General features: G+C 36.2%; 1 protein-coding gene across 3 annotated transcripts in view; it reads left to right on the forward strand.

Moving 5' to 3' along the window:
- The first annotated feature begins 1,949 nt into the window (after positions 1–1,949).
- LOC131159652 (uncharacterized) overlaps positions 1,950–19,374 on the forward strand; it is a 50,524-nt gene continuing 33,099 nt past the window's right edge. The window contains exon 1 of one of the 3 annotated variants that reach the window (XM_058114708.1): positions 1,950–2,340. In XM_058114708.1, the coding sequence (XP_057970691.1) occupies positions 2,181–2,340 (160 nt within the window). In that variant the 5' untranslated portion in view covers positions 1,950–2,180. The remainder of the gene's footprint in view (positions 2,341–19,374) is intronic. The other 2 variants (XM_058114709.1, XM_058114710.1) reach the window with 2 other exon arrangements.

Consider the following 19,374-nt stretch of genomic DNA (forward strand, 5'->3'; position numbering starts at 1 on the left):
ATAATGGTGTTCAATGACTTACCTTGACCTCTTCTCCAGATCCCTTCTTATAGAGGCTCGAGTTGATCGAAGGTTGGTTCGTATTTATTGCGTGGGGGCGTGAATCGCTCCCCAGTCATAAAGTGCGTGCACCTATTACTCAGCTATTTAAGCCGCTGGCGTGGATCTCTCCTCCTCTTTATTAGGTTGAAGCTGATCACTCGTCAAAATGTCTGACTTGGAGAAGGCGCGAGATAGGTGTTGACCTGCCCTCATTGGCTAGATTATTTTGGGCGTATCACCGCTCATATGGGTTGACTTATTTATATCTGAACCCATTTTAAATGGGCAGGTCACGAGTCACTCGTTGGTCTGGACCCATTTTGCCAACATTTGAAATAAAAAACAAAATATGAAAGCAATTTCAATAGGATACTTTCTCAAACAAACGATCAATAATGACATTTTATCAATTCAACACTTTACAAACTCCTATTTTTAAATGAAAAAAAAAATATATAAAACTTGCACCGTGATGAGTGATAAAGGGGCTATGAATTTAGCTAAAAAAGAGCAATGACTTGGAAATGGGCCTTATATTATTTGGAGAGGGAAAATTGATTCTCGATAGTGAGATGCTACTTGATGCGAGTTATCATACTAAAATGTCCGATAACTGTTGTAGCAATTGTGGTAGAGGAGTGTTGTGAATATATTATGCTTTACAAAAGAGAGATGACCTCAAACATAACAATCAACAATTGACATTTTATCAATTCAAACACGTTTATATGAAAAAAATAACTTTAAAAAAAACTTACACCATAAAGAGTCAGGAAGGGGCAAAGTATAAATTTAACGAGAAGAGAGTAATAGCTTGGAAATGCACATTATATTATTAGGAAAGAGAAAAATGATTCTCGATAGTAAGAAGCTACTTGTTGCTAGTTGTCATACTTACAATTTTTGGTAATTGTTTTAGCAATCATGACATAAGAGTGTTTTTAATATAACCTACTTTACTTAAGAGAGATAATCTTAATATGTTGGCATTTAATAGCACAAATGGAGGAAGGAGTTCAAGCAAAAAATTAGGTTTGTGATCAGTAATGTAAAAGGTAAATTTTTTTCTTCTCCACATTCCTAATTTCCTAAGTTGAGAGTAGGCATTAAATTGGGTTATAATTGTTACAACTTCTTTATATTCAAAGAAGTTGAATTTAAGAATTTCTAGAAGTATATTACATTATGATTTTGACTGGAACCAGTAAATAAAATTAGTATCTTAATTTGATTTATTTAATGCTTATGCAAAATACAAGACTATCTCACTCCTCCCTGACACCAAACTGTTAATGCTTAAAAGGCATACTCATTTGCAAGCTCATTATAATGTTTTTAACAATATGTAAAGAGTGGAAGCAATGAAAACTTGATAATAAATATAATAGGAAATTAAAAACATAACTGGTGGTAGTTTAAAAATAATGAAATCTAATTCCTTGGTTTTTGAGTCAAACATTTGCCATATCATTTTCTTAGTTTAAGGTTTGACTTTTATAAATTAAGAAAAAATTAAACTACTTTTATTGCTTGACTTAAATAACAAAATAATCAAAAGTCAACTATTCAATCAATGCATTTATCCAAATATAGCAATTTAATAATAAAAAAATATATTTTTATTTAAATAAAAATACATTATTGCTTTAAAATTAGTATCAATAGTTTTCAAATAAAATTATTTTATATTAAAATTAAATGATATCCCATGGGTCCCTGTTAATTTGAATTTAAATCATTTTAGTTTTTAAATTTATATTTAATATTTCAATTATAAATATATATATTTAATGTTGAAAAGCTCAATTAGTCATTTTTTTTTTTGTTTTAAAAACATGCGTGCAATTAAGTTTTCAACTCATTAAGAATTATTAACATAAAAATCAAATAATGATTACAAATTTGAATTGATCTCTCATTTTCTTTTTTCATAACTTTTGAAAATTACTACTGCCATGTGCATCACAACGACCACAAGAATGGTAATTTGAGTTTCTTAAACGAGAACTTTAAAGCCGTCGTTGAAACGTGTACGGTGAATAAAACAAATATGAAGCAGTTTTTAATCCCGGCAATTTCACGGAAGTGAAGACACATGTTCGATCGAGCATGCGGCGGTAGATGCTTCTTGCTCGTCAATGGCTTCTACGGAGGGTCTGGTGCCGATAACCAAGAGTTTTCTGGCTTCCTACTACGACAAGTACCCATTTCCCCCTTTGTCCGACGATGTCTCTCGCCTCACAACCCAGATTCGTTCTTTGGCCGGCGATTTGCTGAAGGATTCTTCGCTTTCTGAAGGTGAACTTCCTGCCCCATTCCTTAATTTTGTGTGCAAACCTGTGCAAATACAGTTCTCTCCTTTTCATCATTCTCAATATGCTTCGTGCGCATCAGTGCGTTATAATTTTTTCAAGTTGCATTTTGGTGTCATTTTGTTGTTTGAGCAAAGGTCTCAACTCAAAGTTCCTTGCCTCCAATTTTTGGATGTATGAACTAGCATGGTACGGCCCTATCAATTTTCTTTTGTGTTTCGCTCTCAGAGCGAGAAGAAATTTTTTGGGACTAGGGGTTTGGATCGTTAGGGTCAATGTAGTTGGGGCGCTCTAGTGTTCACACTTTTTACTCAAGTGTTTAATTTTTAAGGCCTTCAAGGGTGCAGTGCCTTAGTAGAAGCAGCGGAGTATGGTAAACTACCTAACTTTTGGAACCAGTGTTTTCTTGTGAAATTGTGTGATCCTTGTATTATAATCTATGGTGAAAGCAGTAGCTACTTCTTTGAATCTAATTTTGAGTTCTGATTGGTTATTTGATGCTGTGTTTAATATGACATTGTCTTCATAGATGCAATTAGATGGAGAACAATGTAAGTGAAAATGGTGGTGGACATTCTTAGATACTAGAGGCTTTAAGATAAGTAGAAGTAGGACACCCAGCACAAAATGAAATTTTTGTAAATTCGAAGAGGAGCAATTGAGAAGATGTTCAGTGGTCATATGTAAGACCATTGATTAGCTTGACTTTGTCAAGGCACATGGTTTGGGCAACTCATTTGCCAAGGCAATAGCCTATCATGGCCTGTCATGGTTTGTCTTGACATTTGATGGTTGGATAGTCCATGTTGCTAAAGAAGGAGCACCTAGATTTTAAGTTGCCTTCTCAACATGGTCAGAGATGGACATGGTTGGGGCCATGGTCCCTTACAAGGTTGCTTACGGTGGCTGGTTTCTGTTGACATGGTTAGATGGTTAACTTGGTTGTGTAAAGTGTCTCATTAACATATGGTGTTGCTAGGACATGGAACAAGTCATGGTTAAGGGGAAACCATGCTTGACACAAAGTGTTGACTTGTGGGTAGTATGCAATGTTAATGTCTAATGATGTAGTGTTGACATGTTGACTAAGCAGGGCAGTGACTTGACAGTTTTTCCTTGTAAGGTTGATTTATAGGCTTGGGTGAATGGTAAATTTGTGGGTTGACATCTGGGCATGTTCTAAGCGACATAATTGTAAGCGTAACTTGTTTAGCCTTGTTGGAAAATGCTGGCTGTGTCCAACACAACTTAGACAGTTGAGGTTGTCAACTATAGGCTCAAGGCAATTGGTGGTGTCAACTATGTATTAATTTGACATTGGGTGGCATGGGACACTAGAGGGAATTCATGCATGGTGTTCATGCACTGTTAGAGTGTGCATCCTCTTCTTTGAATAAGAGAAAAGGTTAGGAGGTGTTGCTCTCGTAAACACTGTTGCCTTGTGAATGTTGTTTCATTGTTGTACACATGCAGGACTTAACTAATGAATTTGTGTGCGAGTATCATTGGATTAAACAAGTGTGTCACTTGGTGCCATCATGGTGTCAAGTTGTGTGTTGTTGAACTTAGACCTTGGGACAACCATGTTGTATGTTGTTTGCATACGATATTGTTGTAAAACTAGATGTGGATTAGAATCTAATCTAATTTGAAATTATGGAGAGAAACTTTAGAGTCTAAAGTTTTTTAGATAAGTAAAGCATGATAGAATACATGAAATGAACTTTTAGTCATTTTAGAAGAAATTAAAGATTTTGATATCTTGCATCTAGTATGCAAGCTGAAGGAGAAAATGAAGAAGATGTAATACATAATGTTAAGAAGGTTGTGAATTGGAGAAGTAATTTGGGCGCGTGTGATCGTGGAATACCCTTAAAATTAAATCGAAAATTTCTATTAGATGACTATAAGACTAGTCATGTTTTATGGTTTAGAATGTTGGGCAACTATGAAGCAACACATTAGAAGTTGTTGAGATGAGAATTTTTAGGTGGAGGATTGGTACAAGTCTATAAGATAAACTGCAAAAGAAAACACATTTGTGGTAAGTAAGGTGTAACTCCTGCAGAAGACAAGCAAGGAAGGGTGGTTATGATGTTTGTGTAGCAACAATGCAACATAGGCCAAACAATGCATGAGAGAGCGAGCTAGTTTATATTAGTGGCAACAAGAGGAGCACGAGTGGACCTAGAATAAGTACGATTTGGATGGCAAGGTTTTGACAACACTCCAACTTCTGAAACACAACCCCCTAGATTATAGAATGGTAGAATAGGATTCTTGTAGTTGACCCCACCTAGTGGGGACTCAGGCTTGGTTGTCATTGATGTTTAAACTTAGTGGCACAACATTCCTATCCCTAGGTGAATGGTTTTGAATAATAGCCATGAATAGTAACCATGATTGTCGTGTACCATGATGAATTTTTGGGGTCTTGATACTCTTACGCACCATTAAAGTCGTGGGAATAAAAATCACTGTCATAGTGGCTCCTATGGTCGTTATGGGATTGCTACATCCACTACAGGCCTATCATGGCAAAAATTTATTTCTTTGGGTACTTTCTCTTCTCATATTCTCTCAAAATTTTCTTTTGTAAATCAATCCTCATTAGCTATATGAATAAGAGAGGGGAAGAAGACTATAATGGGGATGACTTGATATTTATTTTCTCGTTTTTATTTTGTTCTAAGCAATAAACTTTTTAGTGATAAATTTTATGATATATAGTACCGTTTGAGGGCAAGCCTTGGATCAACGGTAAGGTTGCTCCTTTGTGACCAGTAGGTCACGGGTTTGAGTCCAAGGAAACAACCTCTCTACATAAAAGCAGGGGTAAGGTTGTGTACATTGTGATGACCCTCTCCCTAGCCCCACCAAGTAGGGAGCCTTGTGGCCTGGAGATGCTTTTTTTTAATATATATATATATATATATATTTTGATTTATATTATTTCTTGATAACTAAGAGGCTAAGCCTTGACTCAATGGTAAAAATTTAAACTTTTGTAGATAATAAAAAAAATCAATTAAAAATAAACCATAATTACAGTGAAATGAGGATAAGAAATCCTCCAATAAAGAGATCAAAAGAAAAAAGAGGAAAAAACTGACAAATTACATCAAAGCTGCTTTCCCATCCCTTTGAATGTCAGACAGTGAAATATCCCCCCAAAACCCCAAAAGAATGAGCCAAAAAGAAGCAAGAAAAATTACTTTCTCTCTAAGCAATCTTGTTGAAGTCTTTTGATCTTTAAAAACCATAGCATTCCTTTCCAGCCAAAGCGACCACAAGATTGTAAAAACAACGCAGTCCCAAAATATTCTTTCACTCTCCTTCTTCCGAGAAACCCCAAAACTTCACTTCCAAAAAATATTGAATTGTAGCTAGAGCCACCCAATACATATTTGGGTATGAAAACAAACTGCCCCTCATGCATCTTGCTATGTTACAATAAATGAACAAATGACTAATAGTCTCATTAGACTCATTGCACAACATGCAAATATCTGGACTAAGGGCTTTGTAAGGCCTCCTTTTTTGTAGCATAAAATTTGTGTTGATCTTGCTAAGAATTAAGGTCCAAATAATGCCCGGATTTTAAGAGGACTCTTTGCTTTCCAAACAGCCTTATGTAAGAGGAAAGGGCTAGGATTTGTGGATTTTATGAGATTGGAAAAGAAAGACTTTGAAGAGAAAGACCCTGAAGCGTCCCCAATCCAAAGCCTTGTATCCACCCTTGAATTTTGCACGAAAGCATCTATCAAACCCAATAAAAGGGTGAACTCTCACCTTCAGCCCCTCTTTAGAAGCATCATCCTCAAAAAATATTAATTCCATCTAAACCTTCTAGAGGAGGAGGTGGGCATATAAGATAAAATCCCTGAGACAATCATTAGAAGAGTCGAAAAAAAATTCCTTGCTGCTCCTAAATTGAATCCAAAAGTAAACCCTTGTCACATTCAAATTCACTACTACCTACACTATCACCCTCTGAAACATCCTCTCATCTCTTACGATCCTTGTATTAATCCCCTCAACAATTGGTTCCTCCACTATACTTAAAACACCTTTAGAATCTCTCTTAAGAAAATTTTTAGTATTTATTTATTTTTTGTTTTGTCTCCAGATGAATCCCAATTATCTTCAAAATATGTCTTCCCCTCAAAACCCAACTGCACTTCCTTACGGACAGCGTAAACCTTTCGAATCCTTAGATTATTTGAATTAACTCCCTTATCATTTGAATCCTCCCGAACCAACAATAAAATCTTGATTTTGAACTCTACAAGAATTAAAATTCTTTGAAGAAGATCCCCCAAACTCAATCTTGGAACCCTCCCTACTATCATTCTTCTCCAGAATAGGAGATGCACCACTCTCTAAATTATTAGTAGACTGTTTAGCAGGCCACCTACCTGATTTTGCCTCCTTTTCTTTTTTGTTGTCAGAGCAACTGCTTCTCTCCTCTTAACTACCATAGATCTTGTTAGAAGATGATTTAAGGGATGAATTGCGCATGTCTTCCTTCTGTTATGAGGAGAGATTAATTCTCATAGCTTCGCAAGTTTTCATTAGAAGATCTTCTTTTTGACTGGAAACCTGACTAAGCATTTGGGCTTGCCCTTCCGATTGGCCCAATTGAGATTTACCTTACTGAAATTTCTCCACTTTAATTTGGCCTAATATAGAATCAAAATTTTTTTCTTGAGCCTCCTTGACCTACAGGCCCATCAGAAATTTTAAAAGCCCATTATTGCTTTTAAAGAACTGGCCCATGTCTAAATTAATTGTCAAAGACCCAGGCCCAGCCCACATGACCTTCATCATTCTATGGTCTATGCAGATTACCCTAGCCACCTCAAGACTAACCTCCTCTGCCGGAACCTTCTCCTTTAACGATGTCGATTGATTGTGTAGAGCTGTCTGTAAGGTCTTCTCTTGCATCTTTTCCCCATATCGAGCACTCACCACCTCCGACATCCTTAGGGATTGAGCGAACTCCATCATTAGGAATCGAGCAAGCACCAATTGTAGGAATCAAAGGAACTCCATCAGCATCATATTTTCCTGATACTATTTGACTCCAGGATTGATTCCCAATTCCTCCTTTCACTATTAATTCCATCAATTCCTGGCATTTTCCAAACCAAAACCACCCATTGCTTTTGAATCCTTTAGTAGGAAAGAAGATAGAATATCTTTTGCCTCTCTATCCGTGCCCTAATTCTAGGAATTTCCCTGTCCTCGTCTCATGAATCACCTTCCAATAATCAACAAAACCCGCTTGAGTTCTACAAACACCCTTGCTTAAATTTCAAGCAAGAGATAAGAATCCCTGTGAGAACCATTTTGCTGCAGATGAAGAAAATCAAACCCACCATTTACGTGGCTGATTCTTCTTAAGAATGAACAAAGCTCCAACCTTCCCCACTTTATCCAATCTCAGATCGAAGGATTTTCCCTCAATCTGGACTGAACAAATCCCCATCATCAATGACTAACAACATCTCAATCAAGAGCGTGAGAGTGATTCAAGTTCCTTCAAGAGAGAGAGAGAGAGAACCATCGCGTGTCCTCATATTAAACACTGCTAAAGTTGTGGCTAGGAAACGTAAAGAGCCTTGGAGAGTTTCTCTTTTCCCGTTGTTATTGGCCTTCGGGAGAAGAGATTTCAACAGCATCCAAGCTTGAAGATGAACAAAGTATGGGAAGTAGCAAGCCTAAGAGAGAGAGAGAGAGCGAGGGAGCTAGGGCTACAAACGTTTGGGAGAGAAGAGACTGCAAGCCTTCAGTAGAGAAGAGGGTTGCAAGTCTCGCTAGGGCTCCGATGAAGCTCTTGCGTGAGGCAGAGATTTTTGAAGCCAAGATTGTTGCTGTGATTTCCAGCGAGTCGGCAACTGGAAGCTGGGATGGAGGTGGAAGGCTTAGGGGTGTATTCGAATTGAGCTGAGTCGTCACAGTAAAATACATAGACTCGAATCGACTAAAAAATGTTGAGCTGGAAATTCGATTCGAACTCGATCGATTTCATAATTGTTAAACTCAAACTCGACTCGACTATAAGTTCATAAAACTTGAGCTTGACTCGATTAAGCTCAACTCGATTATAAATTAATATTAAATACATATCTAATATATATAATGAAAAAATAATAAAATTAAAAAGTCCGATTAGTCTCGAAACTCAACTTGAGCACTATTATTGAGCTCTAACTTGACTTATTAAAATACTCGAGTAGCTCAAACTCGATTCGAACTTGAATAGAATCAAGTTGAGTTGAGTTAGGGGATGAGTCAAGCCCGAGTAGGTCGCGAGTAAGCTTTTCTCACTTACACCCCTAGGAAGGCTAAGCTGTCTGATGAATCGAGGCTGGGAGAGAAGTTAAAGGATGAGACGTTCAGGAATTGGATGCTGGGAGGATGGGTCGCAAGAGCTAGGGTTCCATCTTGAGCTGCAAATTTAAATAGATCCAGGTTTCAATCATCCCCATTACCTGCTTTAAAATGATTGAGAGGAAAGAAAAGACTAGCAACTGGGGAAACAAACTTCCAAGGACTTACATGAGTGGCATTACCACTCCCTTTGGAATGCCAACTATACTTTTCTATTCCGTCTTTACTCTTTATTACCTTGAGCCATAGGGAATCAAATTCTAAGGGAAACCTCCATAACCATTTCCTTATTAAGGTAAACATCCAAACTTGAAGGTTCAATTCACGGAAGTGTCTCTTCAAATATGTAGCTAAGGTTGCAAACATCAAGCCCTTCCTAGACCCTTGGGCCTTGATGGTGTGGGAGCCTTGTGCATTGGCTGTCACATTTTGAGGGCTGAGGGTTGAGCCTCGACTCAAACAAGAAGGTCTTGTATCAAGTCATGGAAATAACCTTTTCAATTGTGGAGATAAGGTTGCATATATTATGCCTTTCTTAGACCCCCCAATAATGTGTTTTGAGGGTGAGCCTTGGCTTAATGGTCAAATCACTAAAAAAACCGTCACTCCAAGGGACATGCTGCCCTTTGTGGACTCCCGATGGAGTGGGAGCCTTGTGCATTGAGCTTTATAGATTGCATTTTTTTGATGACTAAAGAAATATATTGAGAACAAGGAAAATTTTAAAAATTTTGAACCACAAATCCCCACAAGAAAAGATGAAGAAAGTGAAAAACCACAAAAATAAAAAAAAGAGAGAAAAAAAAAAGTAGCACAACAAAGGAAACCTAGCACTAAAATCGACAGCCCCTATTTAGGCCTTTTCCATCATAACTAATTGAAAACTACAAATATTCTAGCTTCTACTGAACTTTATTTACCTTGCTTTACCGCTATCTAACTGAACAACTTGACTTGTAGGATTAGGCCACTACAACCTCCTCTGGTCCACCATTTTTGAACCTCAGTATCCTTGCCATTGATCTCCACTGCAGGCAACGCAGGGGTAGATTAAATACCATCTTTGTTGTGGACCTGTGGTCAAGAACTTCCTCTTTACTCATACCATCATCCATAAAATAGGAGTGCCTTGCCGCATTATTGAGCGGAGTTGCTTGCTTATGAGAAATCTCACCAACTAAATTGGAGGAGTTTGAAACGTGCACATATTGCTCCTGGACCTCATCCAAAAACATTTTTCCATCACTAATAAACTCATTATCAACATCATTCTCATTTTCAGATTCATCACCCCAATTCATTTTTTCCTTAAGTTGATCTCCTTCACTAGGGGTGGCAAAATGGGTGGGCAGGGCGGGTTGCCAACAGGCCAGGTCCTAAACGGGTCAATGTTAAATGGGTTGCAAATATATAAACCCTAACCCTGTTTATTAAACGGGCGGGTCATAGTTTGCCTGTTTAAAAAATAATTATATATTTTAATTTTTTAAATTTATCTTTTAAAGAAAAGTACTCTTATTTTATTTGTTAATCTTAAAAAAAACTGTAAAATGCAAAAAAAAAAAAAAACAAATAAAAACAAATGCAAGTCAGCAAATGAGAGTGAAGTCGAGACTTGAGAGGGAGGGGGGGGGCTGGTGAGAGGGAAACTGAGGATGTGAGATCGTGAGAGGGACTGAGGGTGAGGGAGACTGAGAGTGACTGAGTGAGAGGGAGGGGGACCGGCGACGCGAGAGGCGAGAGGAGAGCAGCGACGACCAGCGAGACCCGAGGGTCGAGAGGTTTTGCGTATTGCGGCGACGGCGTGCTGGTGCTCTACTGCCAGAAGAGGAATTGAGGAGAATTAGAGATTGAAGATGAAATCTTGGCCTAGGGGTGTAGGGGGCGTGTTGCGTGTAGGCAGTGGGTGTGGTGCAGTGTGCAGAGCAGCAGAGGGCAGTGGGTGTGGCCGTTTCCGCGTCCATGTGAGTAAGAAAATTAGGGTTTTAGACCTTTGGTTAAATGTGTATATATATAGAGGTAAATAAATGGGTCACCCAATGGGTGGCCCGGCCCGAACCCGGATTGACCTGTTTATAAACGGGTCAACCATGACCCGCCCGTTTATTAAACAGGTTGACTTCCCTAAACTCGAACCCATTTAAAACGGGCGGGTCCTGGTGACTCGATAAGTCATGACCCATTTTGCCACCCCTATCCATCACAATCCTCTCATGACTCAATTTGCTGAGCAACCATATTTTCCACAATACACAAATGCCTGTCCAAACTCATTCTCAAAGATTTGGATGCTATCACATTAGAACTATTTTGCTTCCCTTCAAATATTTTTCTCATTTCAACTCCTACCTACATTGCCATTTGATGAGAGTATACCTTATTAACTACAACCTCATTAGCCTAAATCCCTTGAACAGCTTTCACACTGGCTGATTTGAACCTAGCAATCTTGGATTTTTGAACACTCAAGATCACTACTTGCCAGCGAATGCTTTGTGGCTGCTCAACATTGCGACAAGGATCCTCCCTAACTAATAATTCAGATAATTCGCTGTATGGGTGAAACCAAGGTGTTAAATTTTGATTTCGACTCAAATTTCGAAGCTCCAAAAGTACGGAAATTTCGACGAAAATTTCGATTTCAATGTCAATTTCAATTTGAAAAAATAACGGAAATTAGTAGTGAAGCATGGAATTCTTTGTGAAACTTTAGAAATGGTTAACAAACATAATAATATAAGTTTTAGGACTAATATATTACAAATTAAATACATATATGTTTTGTATGAGGTGGAAAAGTTGTAAAATAGTATGTGCATTAAACATATTTGTAAGATAATATACATTAAACATATTCAGTTAATACAAATGAAATTCATAAATCATTTTAATATTATTTATTATACAAATAATGATAATTTAGACATGAATAGTTAAATAAAATGTTACCGTAAGTTTATTTTTTCATATAATTTCAAAAGAACTTGTAATAATCTTTTGTTTTGATAAAATAAATTAAGATAGAAATTTCAATTCACTCCTAAATTTCTCATTTGAATTTTGACGAAAATTCAGCGTATAGTTAAAATTTCGACAAGTTTCGCTAAAATTTTGAGATTTCGATAAATTTCGGATGATTCGTTGAGATTTCGACGGAAATTATGCAATACGGAAATTGATTGCCATTTCGATTTCGAGGGTGACGGAAATTGGAAATTTCGACAATTTCGTGGAAATTTAAGACCATGGGTGAAACTACTCATTCCGACTCTGTTTATAGACAGATTCTCCCCTTCAATACCCCCACTGTCTGAGATTCGATATCTCCAATATTGAAAAGTAAGAAGATAAGGTTTGTTTTACCTGAAATGTACTTAGGGTGTTTGTATGTGTGTGTAAATAATACTTATGTGTATATATTGTGTATTTCAGTATGTAAACAATTAATCACATTTATCTTGGTGGTAAGTCCCTTCATTATTTTGGTTGAGGTTGGGGCTTCAAATCTCATTAGCTGCATTACTAAATTTTTTTTGTGTATGGCGTCGGGTTGATGTTGATCCATTTGGTTTACTGCGTCTGGCCAAGTCTGCTAGTTGGTCCTGTTTCACTAAAAAAACTGAGTTAGAGATGTAGCCTGGACTGGTAAAGTGACTTGTTTGGTCTGACCTGCTTGAATTGACTTGTCCAAGGTTGAAAACTATGGCTCTAGTTGCATTGTAAACTTTTGAACCTCCAGCCGCTGCTACTCCACCACGTACTAGGTTTGAACATGGTTGTCACATTGCCCGTCTCCCTGATGAATTATTGTAGAGCTTTTCTTGAGATCTACTCTTTTTCTCACCACCGACCGCAACAGTTCTACATACCTTCACCAACTCTCTCAATCCAAAGTTCAAACTGCTAGGGATGAAAATGGAGAAAATCTTACCATTCAATTGCGTTCCCAACTTCAAAAACTTATTCTTACAATTTTATTTCATTGCCAACCACCATGGGATATGAGCTCCAATGACAAGGATACCAATGAGAAACACTCACACGCCCATCTTGTATCCGGCACTGTAAGCCTAATTTAACTGGTTCTAATTCCAATATTTCTCCTCAGATGTATGAAACCCCCTTCCCAACTTTTTCCCAGCACAAATAAAATATTTTTCTTTCAATTTGCAGAGATTTGTGGCTATTGTCCTCCATACCTAACTGAAAATCAAAATGAAAAAAAACATCAAAAAATACATTGTGTAAACAAGAGTGAGGGCATAATTCATGTCTTGGTGAAGGTTCTTGCTCATATGGTGCCTAATCCTAAAGTAGTTTTAAAGCTTTGGTTACAAAATATAATTTTTTGTTCTAAATTTACTAGTTTTTTTGTTTTGTTTTTAAAATTTATTGTATGTTTTGTGTGCCTAATAGATCAATTGAGTATATCATATTACAAGCTGATGTATTTTGTTTCATTAATTTATTTATCACATGTACCAGTAAGAAAAAAGAATTATTTTTTACTCTCTATCAATTGCATCTTATAACAATGTTATTTACTATCCTTACTATTTGTAAGTTGAACTCAAAGGTCCAAAATACATCCTTCATAGCAGGCGATGGCAATATGATTTGGTTTTTGGAGGATCTTTGGGTGGGAGTGCCTCATATTTTTAGATGGCCATCCATTCATAATGCTCCAATATTTTCTTTTTATTGCTCAGAGGGGGCTCTCCTTCTTGAGATTTCCACTTCTTTAGGAGTCTTGATGAAAGACAGGTCAATGAGCCTATTACTTTGCTGAATGTTTTGGATTCTTTTGTTCCTTCGAGGAGTGACTCAAGGGTTCGGTTGGGGGATTCATTGGGCTCTTTTTCTTCTAAGTCGTTCTTCCTTCATTTATTGAGACCTTCAATTCGTGTTCTTTTCATTTGAATAAGGTCATTTGGAACCCTAAGGTTCCTTTTAAGATCAAGGCTTTCATTTGGACTTTGACTCTTGATAGGATTAACATAGATGACTTGTTAATGTAACAAGAACGTATAAGGCTATCAGCCTTGATATTGCCAGGTGTGCTTAGAATCTAGTGGGACTATGCATTTGTTTTTACATTTTCGGGTGGTGAGAAGCTTTGCTATATCATTGTCTCTATTTTTAGGGACACATGGATAGTTGTGCACTCTTGTGCAAAAAGTAGATGAATTCTTGCTGATGTGGTTTTGGAAAGAGTGAAAAAGGGATGGCCTTATGTATTTGTACAGTGCTTGCTATTCTTTTGACTTTGTGGACCGAGAGAAATGTGGGGATTTTCAATTTCAAAACTACTTTTTTATACTTGTTATAGGATAGAGTTATTTTTCTCACTTCTATTGGGGCCCATTCCTTGGATAATTTTTGGGGGTCTCACCTCCAAAGGGATTGGTGAGCAACACTTTTGTAATTGTTTGGAGGATGTTTTATTATCCACGGCTTGTCTTTTTGTTTTTCTCTTATGAATGGAAATTTCTTATATAAAAATTATGGGCTTAAAATACCTACATAGATAAGGTTGCCCATGCCTAAAAAAAATTCATGGCCATTAGCTATGCATCCACTGCCCTTGCTTTTTGATACACCTGTTATTTTTGTGCTATCCGTGCAAGAGTAGTAGATTTTGTTACATTAGATAAATTATGCAAGCAAAAGGAGAATTTAAAGATGACGTAATACACCAAGTTCCACTAGAACGGTCCATCTTTATTGAGGATGGACAGAGTCTAGATGCTGTACTTATGGTAAATGACGTGGTGAAGGATGTGAGGAAAAGGGGAGGGTGAGGTGTTTTACTCAAATTAGACTTTGAAAAAGCCTAAGATATGGTTAGTTGGAGTTTCTTTGATAATGTGTTGGTCTTGAAGGGTTTTGGTGGGGTTTGGATGAAATTGATAAAAGAGAGCCTGTTTACAGTGACTCTATCAGCTATAGTAAATGGTTAGCCAAGGGAATGGTGTCAGGCTTCTTGGGGCTTGAGGCAAGGGGATCATCTTTCCCCATTTATCTTTATCTTAGTTGTGGATGTGCTGAGTAGGATGATCAATCATGCCCAATGTCTCAATGTCATTTGGGGCGTCAAGGTAGGTGGAGGAGATCGTAGTGTCCTGACTCCTGTCTCAAATTTTCGGATACACCCTCATTTTTCTTGAGGATGGTGTTGTCTGAATTTTCACAAGACTCTTACCTTATTGAAAATCTTTTAGAATATTCTGGGTCTAAAGATAACATGTCTAAGAGTGGGGTAGTGGGTATCAACATAGGTTTGACAGAGTTAGATGGTTGGCTGACCTAGCAGGTTGCACCTTTTTGGAGTGGCCTCTTACTTATTTGGGTCTTCTAATCCTGGCTAAATTTTGTTCTGGGACCCAGCAGTGGAGAGTGTGGGGAATAGATTTTGGGGGGAGGGGGGATGGTCTGGAGTATGGCTTACTTATTATTAGGATGTTGCATTATCCTTACAAATGCTGCTTTCTAATATAACTATATATTTTATTTTCTCAATTATGAGGGATTTTTTTATTGTCAGGATTGGGGAGGGTAAGAGAGATCATCTAGTTAGCTATGTAGGATTAGAATACCTAAGTTTGAAGGGTTGGAACTCGGGAATGTGGGGTCTAAAAACATTTCTCTAGTTGGAAAATGGCTTTGGAGGTTTCCCTTGGAGGTTGACTCTCGTTGGCACATGGTAATTAGAAGTAAATATGGTCTGCATCGGAATGGGTGGGATATTAGGGGAAGTGGCCGTGCTTCTCATGCAAGTCCTTGGAAATTCATTTCTCAGATAGCCCGTTTATTCTTCCCTCTTACTTGTTTCTAGGTTGGTAATGGAAATAACTTTTGTTTAGGGGAAGATATTTGGGAAAGTGAGGTTTCGTTGGAGTCTTTAGTCCCCCTCTTTTTATGTTATCTAGGTTACACAACTCTCTGATTATTGATTTCTACAATTTGGAAAGAGGGGGTCCCTCTCTTGGTTTTTTCAGTTTTTTAGGAATCTCAATGAGAGAGAGGTTGATAATTTAACTATTTTATTGAGTGTTGGAATTTTTTTCCTCCCATGGTGAAAGATGACTCAAGGATTTGGGTAGGGGATCCTCTGGTTTTGTTTCCACTATATCTTTTTTTTTTCTTCTCTCCACTTACGAAATCCTTGAGTACCTGTACTTTCCCTTCGAATAATTTTATTTGGAAGGCAAGGTTCCCTTCAAAACTAAAGCTTTCATGTGGATGTTGGTACTTTAGCAGCTCAATACCAATAATTTGTTGCATAAAAGGAGGCCTCACAAAGCTATAAGTCTAGATATATGTGTTATGTGCCATGAATGAAACTATCAACCATTTTTTGTACATTGCAGGATGGCTAAGTGGCTTTGGTTTATGTTCTTTTTAATCTTTGGTGAGTTTGTGGTTTTCCTAAGGACAGTTGATGCTATCTTAAAAGTGTGTTACAGAGGCTTTGGGGGAAGTAAGGAAGGGAGGGTACTTTGGATGTGCTATCTTTGCGCTCCTTGGTACTCTTTGGACAGGAAAGAATGCAAGGATTTTAGTGGCAAATCAAATCCACGTTGCTTCTTTTGGGATAGAGTGGTTTCCTTGCATCTTTTTGGGCTCATTCTTTTTGCCTTTTTCAGACTTTACTTTTGTCAGATCTTCGGAGGAACTGTAGTGGAGCATTATTGTAATTTTTTTAAGTAATTATTTCTTTAGGAGGATCCCTTATCAGTCACTCATAGTAAATTCTTCTCTTTTTTCTTCGAAAACAAAGAACCAAGCTAAAGCAAAGCTAAAATGGAGAAGTGTATGTGCTATGTGTTTGTAAAATGGCTCTAAAATTTAGAGGACATTTAATAAGATTCTTATGAGACGACCTGTGATTATGAATCAAAACATCAACATATCAAAATAAAGTTTATAACTTCAATGATAATGTTAAGATGGAAGGACAACATGACTTTAAAAGAAAAATAAGGATCGCATTCATAGTATGATAGTAATTTGTGGAAGCTAGAGGAAGGTGGATATGGTGTTCTTGGCAGCTCTTTGGGCATTGCAATGCATACTAGTTAATGCTCGAACAAGAGTGAGTGATTTGATTGACATAAGAGGCTACAAAAGGTGCTGGGTGCTGCTAGAATAACTTGGATTGAGGTAGTAAGAAGTGATTTTAACATCATTCCAACTTCTAGTGGGTATTACTCTAAATCATGCAGAGTGGCAATAGATGACCTAGTTGGACTTTAAGGCTTTGTTATTTTTGATATTATATGGACCCATTCTTATAATGCACAAGTTAATTACAACTTTCAAAAACCAAGTGGTTGCAAAGCCCCTATGGAATGTAAGATCACATAAGAATAGAAGCATTATTTTTTTACTGCTTGTTTTAGATTTTTTTTTTCTTTCAAATCAATGATGTAATGAGATTTTGAAGAAATTTTATGGTTCTTGCACAAGATCTTAGCATTGCTAAAAAAAAAGAGTATATGTAGTAGCTACGCACAAGTTAAAAATAGAAAAAAATGGAAGAATTTAACAAGTATTATTGTTTTTATGCTTGCAGAATTTAATAATTTTTGATGTAAGGAGGGTCTTCAATTCTCTTCCATGGTGCAAATTAATTTAGTGGGTAGCTTGCAATTAATGAATGAGAGTAGGAAGTACCAGCCTCATTATTTTTAATAGATTGTATGAATTTCTAGCACATTAAAGATTGATAGTTTGTGGCTTGTTATTGAAGTTGAATAGGAGAGGGAGAGTGCTTATCTTGAGAACAGGATATGGTTCAGAGGGTCTCTAGACGGTTCAAGTCCATTTTTCCTTCCCAAATCGGAGAGATTTGGAGAGAAAAGAAGTGAAGCCAACTCAATGTTGCAAAAAGACAATTATGCCCTTAACAAAATTAAAAATTTCTAAAATCACAAATCATTTCTAAAATCACAAATCTTATGTATGTTATTTTTCATATGGCCAATTAAATTATTGTGATCATGGAGTTCAATGTGCATGTTGGTTTATTCCACATTTAATGTAGTCTTGTGCAATGGGATTAATCTAAGAAAATTTGTAAATCTTTCTTCTAATGTAAAAAACAGAAAAGAACTTTATTTTATATGTTGTAATTGCCTTAGCATCCTGCACTTTTCTTACAAGTGTAACATTAAAAAATCACAATATACATTTTTTTTTTTCCTTCTCTCCCATTAGTTGAACCATATAGGAAAGAAAATAGATTTCTTTGGGTTTCTCTCACATGAAACATTTAGGAGAGAAACTAATGTATCTTCCCTTCTCTCCTATTAGCTTTTTTCTCTTCTTTCTACTTCTCCCCATCCAAATGCACTCTTGATATGTTTTATTTTGGTAGTGTAAAATGTGTATGTTTTTTACATGTGTGCCTTAAATATTGTGGAACGTTGTATCATTATCTACCTAACTAATAAGTATTATATAAATCCTTATATCACTAAAAGTAGTTTGCAGCTTGGATAGAAGGATGGAATTTTCATTGGAGGTCAAGTTTGTTTCTTTAAAGCTCTCCCTCACAATCACTCTCTCTCTCTCTCTCTCTCATTTCCATTTTGTTTTTGTATAAACAAAGAATTTACTAGGCTGAGAAGAAGAAAGATTACAGGAGAGGAGGATAAAGAGTCAACCTCATGGTTTTAAAATGGTTTACTAGTAAGTCGAATTGGAGGTCAGAATGGTAATATTATATATGTATGTATATGCATATGTGTGTATATTATGAAGATGGTCTAATGATGATGTTTCTAATGTTGATGATTGTTATCATTAAAAGTTAAACAAATATTGAATATAAGTGGAGGATTTGATTCAATACAAATATATTTAAAAAGGGTAAAATAGTTCAATTAGTTGATGTATTAAATAATAGTGGGAAACAATTTTATTTAATTATTTAAACTTTATTCAGTCAAGGATTTTGTTTAAGAAAAGGAAAAGAAAATAAGAAGGAAATCCATTTTCATTATACTTTCTCTCTATATAAAATATTATTAAAAATGAAATTGTTCTAATATGATTAGAAATTAAGAAATCAAAAGTTTATGTCAAGTAAAATAAAATTTTTGTTCATCAATATTGTATGTGTGTATCTATTTTTTCTTCACACTTTCCTTTATAACCAAACATGAAATTATAGATTCCTTTATATTTTCCTTTTCTTTCCGTAATGTTTTCCACATTCCAAACAAGGCCTTTAAGGTAAAAGAAGTCATATATTAATTTTTTTTACAAAATATAAATTTATATGTATATTTTAATGATATATAAATATTAAAATTTAATGTTCTGCATAATGTTAATTAGAGCATTCCTGTCATATCGTATCCTATATTTTTTAAAATTTACATTGTTCATATATCTACATGGTATCATAATTGTATCTTATATCTATGTTTGTATTTTATAGTTTTTAAACAAATATAAATTTCTATAAATTACACTGAATATTCATACTTCTATATTTGTAAATTAAATTATGATAATATATTTTTAATTTGTGGACATTGGATCAATGGTAAGGTTGACCAGTCGGTCATGGATTGAGTCCAAGGAAACAACTTCTTTGCATAAAAGCAGGGGTAAG

The sequence above is a fragment of the Malania oleifera genome, chromosome 7 (genome assembly GCF_029873635.1).
Source record: "Malania oleifera isolate guangnan ecotype guangnan chromosome 7, ASM2987363v1, whole genome shotgun sequence".
Classification (NCBI taxonomy): domain Eukaryota; kingdom Viridiplantae; phylum Streptophyta; class Magnoliopsida; order Santalales; family Ximeniaceae; genus Malania; species Malania oleifera.